General features: G+C 51.3%; 3 protein-coding genes across 5 annotated transcripts; all 3 read right to left on the bottom strand.

Moving 5' to 3' along the window:
* Positions 1 to 82: 82 nt before the first annotated feature.
* Positions 83 to 3,829, bottom strand: LOC133170439 (myc-associated zinc finger protein-like). The gene is made up of 7 exons (XM_061303378.1): positions 3,064 to 3,829; positions 2,503 to 2,653; positions 2,066 to 2,433; positions 1,731 to 2,002; positions 1,569 to 1,632; positions 1,338 to 1,509; positions 83 to 1,253 (listed from the first exon to the last, which is right to left on the bottom strand). Exons 1-7 carry the CDS (start codon positions 3,094 to 3,096, stop codon positions 961 to 963), a joined length of 1,353 nt encoding a protein of 450 aa, XP_061159362.1. The 5' UTR covers positions 3,097 to 3,829; the 3' UTR covers positions 83 to 960.
* Positions 3,830 to 3,880: 51 nt separating this feature from the next.
* cdipt (CDP-diacylglycerol--inositol 3-phosphatidyltransferase (phosphatidylinositol synthase)) lies at positions 3,881 to 6,734 on the bottom strand. Of its 2 annotated transcripts, XM_061303386.1 has the most exons (7): positions 6,396 to 6,734; positions 6,074 to 6,126; positions 5,649 to 5,783; positions 5,401 to 5,554; positions 5,241 to 5,322; positions 5,047 to 5,128; positions 3,881 to 4,923 (listed from the first exon to the last, which is right to left on the bottom strand). In XM_061303386.1, the coding sequence occupies exons 3-7, from the start codon at positions 5,740 to 5,742 to the stop codon at positions 4,775 to 4,777; spliced, it is 561 nt and encodes a 186-aa protein (XP_061159370.1). In that variant the 5' UTR covers positions 5,743 to 5,783; positions 6,074 to 6,126; positions 6,396 to 6,734; the 3' UTR covers positions 3,881 to 4,774. The 2 variants fall into 2 exon arrangements, with proteins under 2 accessions (XP_061159370.1, XP_061159369.1); XM_061303385.1 differs by lacking the exon at positions 6,074 to 6,126 and having other exon boundaries at positions 6,396 to 6,729.
* Positions 6,735 to 7,083: 349 nt separating this feature from the next.
* On the bottom strand, positions 7,084 to 16,193 carry taok2a (TAO kinase 2a). 2 transcript variants are annotated; one of them, XM_061303370.1, is made up of 20 exons: positions 15,730 to 16,193; positions 14,060 to 14,200; positions 13,907 to 13,978; positions 13,725 to 13,826; positions 13,469 to 13,514; positions 13,299 to 13,395; positions 13,115 to 13,228; positions 12,951 to 13,042; positions 12,712 to 12,805; positions 12,566 to 12,647; positions 12,225 to 12,395; positions 11,952 to 12,161; positions 11,683 to 11,811; positions 11,375 to 11,611; positions 11,179 to 11,307; positions 10,900 to 11,103; positions 10,535 to 10,774; positions 10,238 to 10,459; positions 9,962 to 10,144; positions 7,084 to 9,887 (listed from the first exon to the last, which is right to left on the bottom strand). In XM_061303370.1, exons 2-20 carry the CDS (start codon positions 14,189 to 14,191, stop codon positions 8,970 to 8,972), a joined length of 3,474 nt encoding a protein of 1,157 aa, XP_061159354.1. In that variant the 5' UTR covers positions 14,192 to 14,200; positions 15,730 to 16,193; the 3' UTR covers positions 7,084 to 8,969. The 2 variants fall into 2 exon arrangements, with proteins under 2 accessions (XP_061159354.1, XP_061159355.1); XM_061303371.1 differs by having other exon boundaries at positions 10,247 to 10,459.
* Positions 16,194 to 16,293: the final 100 nt, after the last annotated feature.

Raw genomic sequence — 16,293 nt, 5'->3', positions numbered from 1 at the left:
GGGAGGTGGCTGCAGTCGGTCAGGTGCACGCACTGGCGAGAGCGATGCTAACATTAGCTTTGCGCAAGAACGACGCACAAAGTTCACTTTAGTGCATTTAATACACTCAAAAGATCATCAATATTCACGAGCACGGAAAAGGATGACAGTTCTAGATGGAAGGACATCCGAGCCATTTGAGTTCCCATTTCAGTGTAAAATTGTTTTTCTGTATTCGAATTTTTGAAAACGTTGAATTTTCTTGACATTTGAAATTTTTGGGAGATTAACAGCATAGAGATGCATGCAAATTTTTTTTTTTACCCTGGGGTTTTGAGATTTTTAAATAGAATGTCTGGAGATTACAAGCAAATTCCATGTGAGAATTTTCAATTGAAAGTGGCATGGCACAGATGTACTTCCATCATCACTGCACCACTGCAGGGGTGGGGGGGCTACAAAGTACAGTACACGTGAAATTCATCATTGAGCACATTCAACGGTATACAAAAGGTGCACGCACGCTAATCACACACATGCAGGCGTCACTGAAGAATCTCAGCAGCGTCACACGCACATACGTGACAATTCATGGAATGTTTTAAAGATTAAAAACGGGAGTTTGTACAAAGTCTGGAGAGTCATTTTAACCGCCTTCATTGCGTCAGTCTTCCCCGGCTGTGCGTTGGCGGCAGATGTTGATGTCATCAAAAGCCCCCCACCTCCATCCCACTCAGCCAAGCACAATGAGGCCAAGACATCTTGGTCCCAAGGAACAATGAGATTGACAGCATCTTGTTGCCGGGCAACAATGTTAAAGTGAGTTGACGAGCTTTGTGTAGTGCCTTGCTGCATTACCGTTGACTCAAGGAGTTCTTGGCCTCATGGCACTCAGACTTCAAGTTCCCAACAGTTTATGATGACATCATGGAGATGTCATCGTGATATCATAAGAGTTCCTCAAAAGCCGCCCCGCGTGTGCTAGCTGTGCGTCGGCGCGCTGATGCTGGAGCAGTCAGTCACCAGCAGGCCCACGGCGCCGCCCCCGTCGGGTGGGGCATCGCCTGCCGGGCCGGCCGGGTCAGGCTCGGCCTGGCTGGCGTGTGTGCCCATATGGCCCTGCAGCTGGGTGGTGGTCTTGCACTGCACGCCGCACAGTTGGCACAGCAGCACCCCGCCGGGCCCCGCGCCGCCGAAGCCGCCACCGCTCTCCTTCCACTCCTGGCCGTGGTGCTTCTGCGCATGGACCCGCAAGTACGTCAGCGTGGTAAAGCCTGAAAGGCACAAGCGGCACGCCGTCAGAGCCACCAGGCGACTCGTCAATTCTACAGCAAAAGTATCTGCATGTGTGTTCTTACTGCGGTTGCAAAGGTGGCAGGCGTGGTGTTGCGATTGGTTGTGGACTCTCATGTGGTCGGTGATGTACGCCGCCGACAGGAGCTTCCCGCAAATGTGACAAGGCACCTTCTCCTCGTGGCGAATCAGATGCGCCCGCAGGCGGTCCCGTGTGGCGAACGCGGACGTGCACGTCTGCGGGCGAGCACAAGGTGACGAAGGGATCGGGTCAGGTGGCGGCGGGGGGTTGTTACCGTGCACTTGAAGGGTCTCTCGGTGGAATGCACCTGACGCACATGACTGTTGAGGTGGTCCGGCCTGGAAGAAAACAACTGCGTGAATGGTCAGGCCAGGAGGACGACTGCGGCCCATCTCAGCCAATCTGAAGACGAGATCCGAGGCCGGAAGCGGCGTACCGCGAGAAGGCCTTGGCGCAGTGCGGGCAAACGTAAGGCTTCTCCACGCCGCCTTGGTGCGAGCGCACGTGGTAGCTCATGCGGTCTTTCCTCTTGAAGCGCTGCTGGCAGACTGGACACGAGTATGGCTTCTCGTCCGAGTGCGACAGCCGGTGGCGGTTCAGGTGGTAGACGTCGCGGAAGGCCTTGCCGCAAGCTTCGCACGCGTGGTTCTTTCGCACTTGGTTGGCGGTGACGCCGGAATTGGCGGGTGCGGCGGCCGGTCTGGGATTCTGCCGGGCAAAAGTCAAAAGTTGACTTCTGTATTTCACACCTCAAACTTATCAACTCCTCACCTGCTCAGCGGCGGCTCCCACCACCAACAGCGCCGTCGACGGGATGGGCTGTGGCGGCGGCTGCATCGCCATGGCGACAGTCACCGGGGCGACAGACACTGTCACCTGCTGGCCCGGTCGAGGGAGGGCGTCCGAGGCATCGGGAGCGGTGGGCTCCGTTGGCAGGGCGAGCTGAAGGAGCGAGAGGGGGATGCTCTGCTTGGGGGGCGCTTTGGCAGCCTCATCCTTGTCACGGGCAGCGCGATCCTTCATCTTGATGCCCGTGTGCACCGACTGATGGCGCCGCAGGTTGTAGCTGTTCTTGAACTCCTTGTTACAAGTGGCGCAGATGTGGGCGGGGCGCGGCGCTTTGGGCGGCGCGGTTTTCACTGTAGGGAGGGGGCGGTCACATTACATTCGGCATTATATGTTAGCATTTAGCTAACTGACGCCCTCACCAGGAAGTGGCTCCTCGCTGAGGGCGGCCGTGTCCACGGTGGACGGCGGCGCCACCAGGTGCTCGGCCAACGGACTTTGGGCAGAGCCGCTCAGCTCGGGGAGGAGCTCCGCCTGCAGGGGCGCCTCCTGCTGGCCTGGAGTTGACGTCGTCTGTCACCAAGTGGAAGCAGACAAATTGACAGACGTAGAGATGCAATATTTAATCAATAACACTTGGCCTTCTTTATTTTTAGACACGATCATCGAAAAGTAGTATATTTAAGTAGCTTGACACATTTTAATGTAAAACTTCAAATGAAGTGATTTGCAGGGGGCATAATATTTAGAACAATTTGCTGTCCGAACTCCATGTAAACCTTTATTTTCAGGTCTGCACTACAATGCACATAAATACATGTTATGTTGTGCACTTTATAAGAGGTTTACTAACCCCCACCCCCACCCCCTTCCTGACACCTGGATGCAGAGGGTGGCTGGGGGTGGGGTCAAACCCTGACCCCCGTGTGACACCCCCCCCCCCCCCCTCAAGTGTAAAGTGGAACAAAGCGCTTGTCTCTCACCTGAAAGAGGAAATTGCTCCACGAAGTGTCCATGCTGCTCTGCGGCCAGTCCGCGAGCGGCAGGCCGCCTGGAGGCTCCGTCGGCCGGGGAGCAAACCAACAAACGCACGCTCGCTGCTCAGTCGCTCAAAAATGACAGATTGTCAAAACAATCGTGCACCACTGGACGGCGTTTGCCAAAATCGCACTTCCTGTTCCTTCAGCACTATCTTGCCGCAAACCAGATGCATTTAGATGCGCAAAAAAAACGCAGGCTGTCTTTCCAGCTCCAATTGTACCTTTTGTGCAATTTGTGTATGTCTACTGTCCTAAAATGTTGCATGCAAAGTAGCGACGAAGTGATGATGAGGAAGATGAAGATGATCACAAATGATGGAAACGCTGGCAAACATTTATTCGCGATAGCTCCGGATGAGGCCTTTGCGCGGGATCCAAGCCTCGGCCTCCCGTAGTGCTCCTCCCCCGACTAGGACGCTGCCGATCGGCCGCCGTCCCTGGCTCCGCCTCGGTGTTTGAATGGACGGGGTGACATCTTTTCTCTTTTTTTCCTCTCCCTCCCTCCCTCGCTGTCCTTCCTCCTTTCCCTTTTTTTTAAAATGTCGTCTTGTCCCGCTGCGTCGTTTGTGCATTAAAGGGAAAGTACTGGCTCACGGTTGTCTTGTCGTCTCTTGACGAATAAAGGCCGACATTCGGCAGAGGCAAAACCACAACACCCCCGGTCGCCGCATCTGCACTCCTGCTCCCACCAGACGCCGCCGTTTTGTGTCTGTCGACTTAAATTACGCATCACGTGATCCAAACATCATCCACACAGGTCTCAATGCTGCGTCCTCGCTTTTATTTAATACTTTTTAGAACCACCCAGGAGCAAAAAAAAAAAAAAAGGCAGGAATACAAGTTATCCGAAATGCATTTACAGCAGTAAACAAACAAGTGTTTAATAATAATAATAACAACAAATTCTACACGTTGATTATATTTCATTACACAAAAAATACTTGGTGCCACAAAAACCTCCGCATGAGAAAATGTGCGTTTTTCACGTGATCAGACGCAAGCGATTGCAGATTTCTCCTGTTCAATTGAACTTGAGACGAGTTTGGCTAAATTCAAAAGTTGAGTGAGGGGGAAAAAAAAAAACAACACACGTGAAAGCACCTGCAACTATGCAGCCCCAAACATAGTAAAGATATAATGGACTCAAATGAATCCGTTCAAGCACCCTGCCCCATAAATAAGAAAAGTAGCACTCTAAAATATTTGACTTCATAAAAACAGGCAGTAATGATAAGGTTTAAAACATAATAATCTATCCAATAGTTTTGTCACATTTTTTCTTTTTAAGTCAGTGGACATCATGACGCTCCTTCAACAGTATGCGTCATGGCCACCTGGAGGTAGTATAATACACAGACAAACACTGAGACGGTCAGAACTCAGTAAGATGTGTTGAGTTTGGTCTTCACAGAGGATAAAGAATATATGCCTGTGCATATTCTTATACCGTCTGTCTACATGTGTTGCTCCATTGTTGTTGTTTGCTTATAAAACCACTAAATAGATCCAAGTTTGGTTAGATTGGTTTTGGTCAGCTGCCTCCATGTGACCACAAAAACAAAACACTGTGAAGAGATGTCAAATGTGTCCACATGATCTAAATTTTAGTCAAATAAGGCCCAAATCGCAAAAGATGACCATGCGGTGGACCCTCTCACTGAGACTTCCCAGCGGCGGCGGCGGCACGCTGGGCAGCGTCCAAGGCGACCATGTTCTGAGAGGCTGTCACCAGGTGCACTGCACTGATGCAGGACTTCATCACGCACACCACGCCGCTCGCTACAAGAGCGAAGTACACTAGCGCTGAAAAACACACCAGCAACATTGGTTTTGGAACAAACAGGGTTACAATCATTGGCGGAGCTAGAATTTTTTTCCTGCAGAAAAACATTTTACAAAAGTATAAAAATTGTGTGTGGAAGTTACCACTGGGTTCTTGCAGGTGATGAAGAATGTAGAGCAGGCAGAAGAAGAGCTCATTGCCCATGCACATGAAGAACAGAACCACCTGCACACACATACACAAAACCTGTCAGTGCTCCAAGCAAGCACGCTTGACCTCTTCTCTGAAAATACGCTTGGCGGTAGAGGAGTGTTAAGTGCCAAGTGGCAACTGTGACCTTGTTAGTGTAGTAGATGCGCAGCAGAGGGTTTCCAGACAGGTCGATGCTCTTGTGACTGGCCGAGCCCTTGACTGTCGAGCTGCACACACGTACAACGCATGGTTAGCGAGCGCGGCAGGCGGGAAGGGGCGTCGCCGTCCCACAGGAAGCGTGGCACCTGTGCAGGTGCAGCCAGTGGCTGGCGATGTCCAAGCACATGCTGAGCTGGAAGAGGAAGGCGTAGGATGGGTAGAGTAGTGCCAGGTTGACCAGTAGGCACATGGTGGCGCAGCGGTCCGTCAGCATGTCCAACATGGCGCCAAACTGTGTCGCTGCCAACCCCACGCGTGCGCGTCATCATCAAGTCATCAGTTAAACAAATTAAAAAAAGAAATCATCCTGAGCAATAAACTCAAATGCACGTACATTGGTTGAGGGCCCGCGCGGCATGGCCGTCAAAGGCGTCCAGCAGGCCACTGAGCATATAGCACAAAGAGGCGGGAATCGGGCAGCAGGGCATCAGGAGGAAGGACACCAGCGCCAGTACAATGCGGGCGTAACCTGCATGCAAGCAAAACAACACATTTCTCAACATGGCCAAGAAATGAAAGCAAACAACAGAACTTGTCTGACAGCGCTGAAAATGCACAAACATAAATGGATTACGATTCTGCTCCTGGTTTGATCAAACCGTGGAAGGATAAAATACCAAGGTGTTGATCACTGTTTTTCAAGATGAAAACAGATGTTTGAAAACGTTTTGATTCAACACAAAGACAATCGGTCTGCTTTCATGAACAGCTACAGAAATCAGAGGTTTACAGTTGAGAGGCTGAAATCAGGGAAGGTACCTTTTTTTTGTTATTGTTGTCGGAATACGTTGATGAGAAATGTTGCTTGACATCTTTACGAGTGACATCATAAGATGACACGCGGAAGAGAACATTTAACTTAGGTTTCACCTTGGAAGAGACGTACTGCAGTGTTTCTAAAGATCATAGATCAATAATCCTACCCAACAGGGGTAGGAGGGGTATATGAAGCCGATCACTAATCATTCAAATAAAATTGTGACATTTGCAAAATGTGTTGTGATATTCATTTGCCATTTAGTAGCAATTGGCAGCAGGTAGCTTAGCTTCTTCCCTCCGGTGTTCCGAGTCACAAACTCACCGATCAGATTAGGAACGAAGAGGAAAATATTTTCTTGTGTCATCTTTGCGTTTGGAAGTCGCCGAAATGTAAAAGTGTTTTGTCTTGGTTTTTTATATTGTTGTGGCTAAATCGTGGAAAGAAGCTCACTGAAGACTTCCTTGTCGTCAAGCTGCCGCTCAAGTCTTCAAACAAGACAAGAATTTCCGGTATTTTTGCGTTTTACTAAAACACTGGACCTAACAAAACACACGAGAAACGATTCTTTTTAGCGACTCATGTTTTCACTGGAAAATGTTAGCAGACACACATTTTTGTGAAAAGAGTTAATGGGGGAATCAATCCGGTGAGGAACTCAATATTCTTGTTTTCATATATATTTTTGATAGTTGAGTTTCCGGTGTTGTGAGCATGACTAGTCGTGACGTCACATCGGCACCTCCCCTTTAACCGCTACAGGTCTATTTTTAGCTTCGTCGTCGCCAGTCTGAACCCCGCAAGCGTCGATGTTGATTATAATTCATTATCATGAGCATATTATTTAAGGGCGGCACCGTGGCGGTTACAAAAACAGGCAACGGCAAGTGTTTAAAATATCGAAATTAGAAAGGAAACATAAAAATTAAAAACATTTTTACAAAATGCTAGGTAACTAATAGAATTGGGGGAAGAGGACAGTAACGCGACAAAAACATCCAAAACCACACAATGTACTGATGTTTGTTTATTTTCCAAAAGTATTTTGTTACGTTTCTGTACAATTGTTTTCCCCTTAAGGTTTCCTTTTTTTTTTCCCCACGGTCACGTGTAAAGAAATCCTGATGTTTGAGAAGCATCCTAAAGCATGTTTGCAATGGTGAGCCCCTCTCTTCCTGACTTCAAAACTAGAAAAATAATCTTTGCACCGTCCGCCTGTGGGAAACGAGAAGTGCATCGTATATATCTCATTTCCCCAAACTTTTACTCCTTTAACGGGAGAGCCGAGAAAACAAATGTGCTTGCTTCCTTTTTCCAATTACTTTTTGTGCCTTTTCAAGCTTCAACTCACCAAAAGGAAAAATGTTACAACGAAACACAAAAAACAAGTCAAAAGGTGAAATGTCGCTCATTTGTCAGACGAGCCGAACATTCTTTGAACATCAGTGCAAATGAGGTAGACGTGACAAGACAACCAAAAACGGCCTTTGCACTCCTCCGCCATGGTGGGAGGAAGCGGCCTGATGATGCTTCTGCACTTCTACCCCTGCGGACACGCAGGCGCACGCAAACACACAACGAAAACAAAATCAAGTCAAGTCGAACATGGCACCAAAGGATTGTGGGATTGCTTCACATGCTAATACTGACACAAGAACAAGGAATGCTGGGAAATGGACTTCATGTCATTCTGTCACAGCAATGCTGCACTGCGCTTATTCTTCCCCACAGAGTGGTCAACATTGGCAGTCACATTTTGGAAGAAGAAGAAAAAAAAAATAAACTTAGCATAAAAGCTGGATGTTGCGTTTCTAACCGCTGCTGGCACCTGTGGACCAAAACCAAAATCTGAGAAACTGTGGGGGTCTGAGGAATGCAAGACGGATGTGAAGTCCATTCCAGCAAAATGGTCACCACTCTGTGTGACTCATAAATGGCCAAATGAAAAGGATATGAAAAATATTTTGGGCCAAAATCCTGCGGAATGCAGCTTTAAAAAGTGGCATCCGACATAAATACGACAGCAGTAGCATCGATTGGTCTAGTAGGTCACATGACAAAAGAATCCTTATAATTGCAAAGATGCTCTTCGAGTTAGTACGGCTACGTATACTGACGCAACGTTCACATTGAGATTCAACAGACGCTATCAGAAAAGAGCATAAAGCAAGTTTGTGGGTGACCCGAAGGTGGGGGATGAGGCTGTAACGCAGCGTACTGTAACGTGCGGTGATGTCATCACGCCACGCCACAACGGAACAGGTGCTTGTGTTGTGACGTAACATGCTAGTTACAACACGTGCCACTTCATAACACAGCGTGCTAGCATAAAATAATCAGACTTAAAGTAATGTGTCACGTGATACGACGTAGCCTGCTAGTTGAGCAAACAAGCATGTTTTCTCTCCCTAAAAGTCTTAGTTATAAAAATAACTTTTTAAAATAAACCCCCACAAAGAAATCATATCACTGAGTTTACGCTGGACGGTGCAGACAAAGCTAAACTAAGCTAACTACAAATTGGAGCTAGCTGGGATGTCTTTTTTTTTTTTTTTTTTCCAACCCACAGCAAATAGCTAAGCTAAGCCAACTGCACGTCGAAGCGACTGGGCGAGCGCTAAGCTAACTCGCCGAAGTGGCGGTGAAGGGAAGACTGGCACGTGGAGTGGTTTGTTGATGTGGCTATCTAGACAATCTCTGCTCAACAGCATCAAACACGAAAAGAAGAGAAGGGCCTATTTACAAAGTGGGAGCGGTTTCAAAAAGCACCGCTCGCTGAGAGGAAGCGGCACGCGACGGCCAAGAGCAAAATCTCAAACTTGGTCTTGTGCAACAAAAACTGCAAACGACACGTGAAGCAATTAAAAATGAAAAGTTGACAGTCTCTGGGCGGAATCCTCACGAGTAGGACAGGTGCGAGCCGTTGGAAATGTGCGATGTGACCGATGTGCTCCGGCTCAAGCCGCCGTCGCTGCCGCCGCCGCCCGGCCCTCCCGAGGCCGTCCTGCGCAGAGGCTGGGGGCTGTTCCTGAGGGCCATCAAGCCGGGGCCGCGTACCCCGAGGCCGCCGCCGTAGCCTCCCTGAGATGAAGATGACGAGGAGGCCGAGGACGGAGGGGAGGACGGGAGCGAGACGGGTGGAGGCACAGGAGGGGGCGGCAGCAGGGCCAGGGACTGGGAGGAGGCGTGGGACGACAGATGGGGGTGATGGTGGTGGTGCCCGCCCTGGGAATGATGGGAATAGTGGCCGCCGCTCCCCGCCCACTCCCGGGCACGATCCCTCTCGTCGCGGTAGAGGTGTGGCGTGCTCTGGTGGTGCTGGTAGTGCTGGGGGAGGTAGTGAGGCTGGGGCGGCGGCGGCTGCTGCTGCGACTGCTGGTGATGGTGGTGGTGGTGCGAAGAGGATGACGAAGACGACGCAGAGGAGGACGACGATGACGCCCTGCCCCCCTTCCCGCTGTCGCTGTCCCTCCCGAAGCCGTGCGACGACACCACCGACTCCGTCCGGACGAAGCTGCCGCTGTGGTTCTGACCGCGCCAAGATGGTGCGGCTACAGAGTTCTGCACACTGTGGCTCCAGTGGCTTCCCGAGCGAGGCACGGGGCGCGAGGGCCAGCCCCCCGAACCTGAGGAGGGGCTGGGGGCGGGGTAGCCTTGGTTGTAGGCCTCGGCCGGGATGCCGCTCAGCGCCATGCTGCTAAAGCCCAGACGCATGCTCTCCGAGTCGAAGGCCTCGATCTCGTGAGCCTGCCGCTCCAGAAGCGTCCGGATACGCTCTGAACGCTCGTTCTGCAAGGACAGCATCTCCTCCTCGATCTGAAACACGCAAGACGCCATCGTCAGGGGCAAACTCTAAAAGACGGCGGCGGTGGTGGCGGCGGCGGCCGTACCCGCTGCTCGAGGAGCGCGCGGCGTATGGACACTCTCTGCTCAAGCTCCTTGATCTCACGCTCGTGCTGCGTGTCGGTGTGCATCTTGATCTTGCTCTGGTAGGCGTTGAGCAGCTCCAGCTCCTGCTGCAGTTGCATGCGGAGCACCTGGTACTCCGCCTCCTGGCTCTCGTCCAGTCGAAGCTGCGGCGGGACAACAAATCCTCGTCAGAGGTGCGGGCTGGTGGCAGTCGAGGTGCGGCGGAGTGGAAGGTGCGCGGGGGGGTGTTTCCTTGCCTTACTCACAGCCTGCGTGGACAGCATATCGTTGATGGAGTGGTCGTACTGCTCAGCCAGGATGGCCAGCTTGCGCGTCTGCTCCTCCTTGACGCGCTTGAGCACGGCCTTGTGGTCCGACTTGGGCGTGCTCTCCAGGAGGTGGTTGCGCAAGGCTTTGTACTGACGTGTCTGGATCTTGCACGTCTCCTGGAACTGACGCTTGATCTGCAGCTCTTTGGACTGCAACGCAAAAGCGGCACAGCGTCAGGACTCCTCACACCACTTGACACAAGGAGGACATCGTTTTAGACTCACCTTGAGGCTTTTGGGCTGCTGGCGCACCTCCACGGTGTGCTTCTGGCGCAGTTCTTGCTCTCGCCGCTTGTTGTACTCCATCTGGTTTGTCAGCTCCGTCTGGTGCTGCGTTCGGATCAGCTCGGCGCGTGTCCGCTGCACTAAGCCCAGCTGCCGGAACTCCAGCTCCTGGGTGGACTCGTGGTGGCGCAGCAGCATGGCGCACTCCAGATCCTTCTGGGTCTGCTTCTTGTTCAGGTCCTGTTGGGGGAGGTGGGGGCACAAAGATCAAGCGGAGAAGGCGATGGAAGGGTGTGACTGCTACATTTGGTAAGTGGGCCCTCAGACCAGATCCCTTCTTTAAAAGGAGCACTTTGGGGTGGTACCTCTCTGAGTAGATCCTGCTCCAGGTTGTGTCGAGCCAGCAGCATTTTCCTCTTGTACTGCCGACACTGCAACTCGTAGTAGTGCCTTTGCCTCCGGAGCAGACTGGCCTCCTCCTCCGCCTGCATCTGCTGCAGACACTCCTTCTGCCGGATCAGCCACTCCTGCTTCTCCCGCTTAGGGGTAGACTGGTTCTCGTTCAGCTCCTGTCGGGGTTTGGAGGGACGCCGTCAGATGCGAAACCCAGGCGGTTGTCCGCCGAGCTGGCCGATGTTTCTTGCCTCTTTCAGCTGGTCCTTGCGCTGGCGATACTGGCGCTTCTGCGACTCCAGTAAGCTGGTCAGTTCTTTCTTCTGCTGGCCCAGAATGTGCTGCTGGAACTTCTTCTCCTCTGCCAGGGCTGCTTTGGTCTACAGGGAAAAGGGAAGTGAATGGATTGAAGTGGGAGAGATTTTATTTTGAAGTCCCGGCGCTCACCTCCTTCTCCAGGATGGCCTGGTGCTTCTTGACCAGTTTGTCGGCTTCTGAGGAGAAACTGTTCCTCTGGTTCTCCAGCTCCTTATCCAGCTTGAGCTGATGCTCGTCCATCTCGGCCTTCAGCTTGTTCTCCAGGCCCATCAGCTGCTTTTGGTGCTGTCGCCGCATGCGCTTGTATCCCGACATCTGCTCCCGCAGCGCCGAGCCTTGCTCGTGCTCCTGGATCTGTCGGGTCACCTGCGGATGGGACGGAGTTGAGTGTAATGCGGGTTTGCTCGCAGGAAAAAGAGGAGGCGGGCCGGTCGTACCAAGGAGGCAGTTCGGATGGTGGCAAAGTGGTCTCGGTTGCGGTAGTAGGCTCTGCGACGGCCGGCGGAGGGAGCCTGGGGCTGCTCCAGCTCCGGCTGGTAAGGGTCATCGTAGATGTTGTCCTGCACCTGAACACCGTCACACTTAAATTAGTTGAAATGCGTTTAGATGGTTTTACTCCTCGCATACTATGTTTGAAAAAACGTTTTTGACATTGTCTATTAGCGATTTTCAAGAAGACGTTGAGTGGCGGTTATTGCGTCCTTACCGTGGGCCGGTGGATGATGGAGCTGTTGGAGGTGACCGTGTGCTCTCCCTCCTGCATCATGGCCATCTCGCCGCTGCTGTCATCGGAGACGTCGGCCAGGCTGTTGACGGAGCTGCTCTGAGAGCTGGCGGAGATGGACATGCTGGGCACCGACTGCGAGCTCTCCATGCTGTTGACCGTGCCCGTGCGCAACAGGTACTGCTCCACTTCCTGATGCGCAAACACACGCGTATGATATCTTTCAGAAACCCATGAAGCGCTGTATCAGCTCACCTCCTCGTCCTCTGCTCCTTCAGACATGGGGCCATTCTGCTGCGTCTCCTGGAAGAGGATCTTCTTCATCTTGCGGTACTGCAGGTTGTCCAACTCGCGCACGGCGTCCTTGGTTCGGGCGATCAGGTCCATGACCACCGTCAGGGGACGCTCGCGGCACAGGAAGCGATGCTGGACAGACACGCGGCGACGAGGAGTTTAATATCACAGGAAGCCATTACAGAAGCAAATGCAAGTGTTTTTGGTAAACATCAATTTCATTCCGAGACCAAAAACATTGTGTTTTGCTCAAACAGCGTAAACTATTTTGTTTGAAGTTTCGAACTGATGAATGTTCTCACATTGAGCAGCACATTGGAGGTGGGCCGGTCCTGCGGAATCTTCTGCAGACAGGAGTCCACAAAGTTGCGGAAGGAATCGGACCTGACAGAAAGAAAGCGAGGGAGTTAAGGCGTCCGCCGATGGGCAGAAAAGCAAAAGGCCTCACCAGTGATTGGACTGCAGGATGGGGCTCTCATTCTGAGCAATGTGGTATAAGGCACTCATGGCGTTCATGTTGAACAGGGGGGGCTTCCTCTCCGCTGTGACAACACAATTGCACATTTTTAGCCCATCTTATGGACTTCCATGAAAGACTTGCATCCAACTATGGAAACATTTTCATTTCAACCACAAAGTGATTGTGGAGGAATTGATGTTTAAATGCTGATCGATTGCATCTCGTACCCAACTCGATGCAGGTGATGCCCAGCGACCACACGTCCACTTTGCCGTCGTACTGCCCCTCGTCCATAGCCAGGATCACCTCTGGAGCCATCCTGCGCACACATACAAATCCACAAAATAGTGTCGAAGATAATCAAAGCGGCTGTCGAAAAGTGCGGACTCACCAGTAGGGCGTCCCCACAAAGGAGTTGGCGGGGGCCACGATGGAAGCGGAGCCAAAGTCGCCCAGTTTGACTTGACCGGGCTCCGTCAGCAGGATGTTACCTGCTTTCACGTCTCTGGGGGAGGCAACACTCCGGTCACATGGTTGGAACATGTGACACAAATGAATAAAATGTAAGAGGTCACCTGTGGATCATGTTGTGAGAGTGCAGGTAGGCCAGCCCCAGCAGTGCGCCGTGGGTAATAGCAGCAATCTCCACCTCCTGCAGAGGCTTTTTGTGAACTGGAAACAACAAGCGTGTTAGACGCCAGTAAAAAGAGTCAAGCGGCGGCCACCAGAACAGGTTCCGACTCACCTTCGAGGAGGTCGGAGGCGGAGCCCAGGCAGTACTCCATCACCAGCTGCACACACAGTAGACGTGCTTTGAAAAACAAATCTTGAAAACTTTGCGTGGGCTACTTAGTGGTCAACTCATACATTGCTTAGCGCATACAATTTTTTTGCTTGAAGGTTTTTTTCTCTTCCAGGATTTGCTTTATTTCTCTTGATAAAAATACGTTGTTGCATTAAGGTACACCAAAACAGCGTCAAAGTAAGTGGCGCGATCGTACCCACGCCGTGTGCTCCTTCAGGTAACATCCTCGATACTCGATAGTGTTTGGATGGCGAAGTTTCTGCAAGAACTTGACCTCTTTGATGATGTCCTGCCACTTCTGCACAACGACACGCCGCAAGCAAGTTGGGTCAAGCGAGCCTCGCTTTCGTAGCGCTCATCAGCGTGGCGTCGGCTCACCTCGTTTGTCTGCTTGCCGCTGTACGACATCTTCTTGATGGCCACCACCTCATTGTTGCGCACGTCTCGGGCCTGAAGGTGAGTCAGCCGACGGAGATGGTGAGACTTGGCCAGTCAAAATGGTTTGATAGAGGCGGCGAGAGAACAACTCACAAAGTAGACGGCTCCAAAGCTGCCGTGGCCGATCTCCCTGAGGTCGGCGAAGAGCTTCTCCGGGTCATCTCTGCAGAAGAGGTCGGCCACGTCCGGGTCCTTCAGACTGCCCGCCCGTGCGCTCGAGGGCATGGCCAGGGCCTAGCGGGGGAACCAGAGTGCCAAAAGCAGAACATCATACAATGTTACATCATCTGTGCGCACTCGGGATGCGCTCCCACATGGCTGGGATGTGAAAGGCGGTGGAAGAGGAAGGCATGCGGAGCAGCGTAGGAGCAACAAAATGGCAGTGCATGAATGTTTTTTTTATACAATAAAAGCGCCTGATACAGAAAGCTGACATTAGTACTCGGTTATCCCTAAAAAAGTTAGATTTTATATACTAGGCGTGCTACTTTTTTGCCTTTACAATGAATACAGGACCAGTTTGACCCTGTTACAGATTCTTTTGCATGTATGTTAAGATCATCTGCGGCGTTATCTCGGCCGTTTAGAAGAGTGTGAGGAGAGCGTGTGGAGCATTTGGACGTCGTTCAAGCGTGTTGCCGCGCTTGTGACAGGAAACATCATCAGCAGGCAGCCGCGAATGATTCAGTGAGCGCACAAAAAAAAAGCCTGAGGGCCACTCGAACGTCCCCCCCCCCCCACTGTACGCGCAGGCATTCTTTCAAAATTTCCATGTATACATTTGAGTGGCCTCCAGCGGGAGGGAAGGAAGGAAGACGACGTAACAGCCTGACAAACAAAGCGGCGTCGCAAGGAAACGAGCGGCCGCAAAGCAGAGCACAAACTAAAGCAGGAAGTCAAAGACGCAGCGTTGTGTCTTTGTTTGGCCACAAAGCCTTCCATGACTCATGTGCATTGCTTAGTCAGCGGTGCCTAATGAGCGTCGTCGCGTGACTCTTGTTACACGTTTGGATAATGCGAGCTGACGCAGCAGCGTTCAAAAGGCGCAAAAAGAGCCAGAATCCAGAGGAAAAAGAGACCAATCTTGTATAAGGCTTGGGTGACAGCTACCGCTTGCCAATCAGGCCAGGATGTACCAGAACATTACGTAATAAGAAGTGCCTCTCCATAAGAGTTTTTTTTCATCCAAGTTCGCCATCGACTGGACCTGGAAGCACGTCATAGATGGCACAAATTGACTTATCGTCAGTAAATAGTCAGTGTTCTCCACACTACTGGTTAAGATGTACCAAAATGTTACAGAAATGTTAAGGGAAATCTCAATAGAAGTCCACACAAAGCTGGAAGCCTGATCGGAACCATAAACCTCTGAACTGCGTACAACCTGACAATACTGACTTCAAAAGACGCCACACTGAATCGGGACCAGCTGTGACGTAAGCAGAGCTAACCCGCGATTTAGCATGACAGCTCCTATTCAAAAGACACAAAATATGAAGGCAGCCTTGGATACCACGAGCCGAACACAAATGGACGATTGTTCCCAGGCAGACGGAGCCACTTTGTCCTATTTTACATTCCGCTTTGTGCACTTTGTCCAAAAGTGGGTCAGCCGGAATACTGGCTGGCAATGAGCGGAGACGCGTGACGAGAGAGCGCTAGAACATCCATGTCACCCCTGCGGCCCGTTCGGAAACACTTTAATTATTAGATTTTTTTTTTCAATTATTTGTTTTGCTTGTTTGTTGCAGATTTTTACTCACCGCGGCTTACTGCAGTTCCGCTGCGGAACGAAAAAACAAGCGCTTTGCAGTGGAGCTAACGAGCTTGCGTCCTCATAGTGGCAGCGGCGCGACATCCACACGACGTTCGCTCATAGCCTCTCGAGCTCAAAATCACACGACAAACGCAATAAATAACTCAAGTGTATTCCAGTGGGGGCGACTGGAAACTTCCAACTCGTACTAAACGTTAGCTTAGCCTGGCTAGCTGCTAACGTTAGCTTAGCTGTTCTGCCGGGTGTGGCTGTTGTTCGCTCACGGAGCTCCGCTTCCGGTCCAATACGTCCCACTTGAGAGGAATACTCAAAAACGGGCTGTTTAAAATCTCTCTTTAAAACATTCTCCCCATCTTTGTCTGGGCTCTTTTCATCCGCCGTTTTTGTTCAAGATGGCACAGACAGATGGGGGCGGGGCTCCGAGTGCATGCCCGGAAACCATTTCATTTCTACATCCTGTCAGGCTTTGGATTCCAAAATAAAATCTCCCCTTCTCAATCTATCTGGCCTCCATCCAGTTGTTTGTTTGCCTGCCTGTCTTTCTGTGCAC

This window comes from Syngnathus typhle, linkage group LG17 (genome assembly GCF_033458585.1).
Source record: "Syngnathus typhle isolate RoL2023-S1 ecotype Sweden linkage group LG17, RoL_Styp_1.0, whole genome shotgun sequence".
In the NCBI taxonomy this organism is placed as follows: Eukaryota; Metazoa; Chordata; class Actinopteri; order Syngnathiformes; family Syngnathidae; genus Syngnathus; species Syngnathus typhle.
Note: the sequence above shows the minus strand (reverse complement) of the source record. Positions and strands in the feature narration are given on the sequence as shown.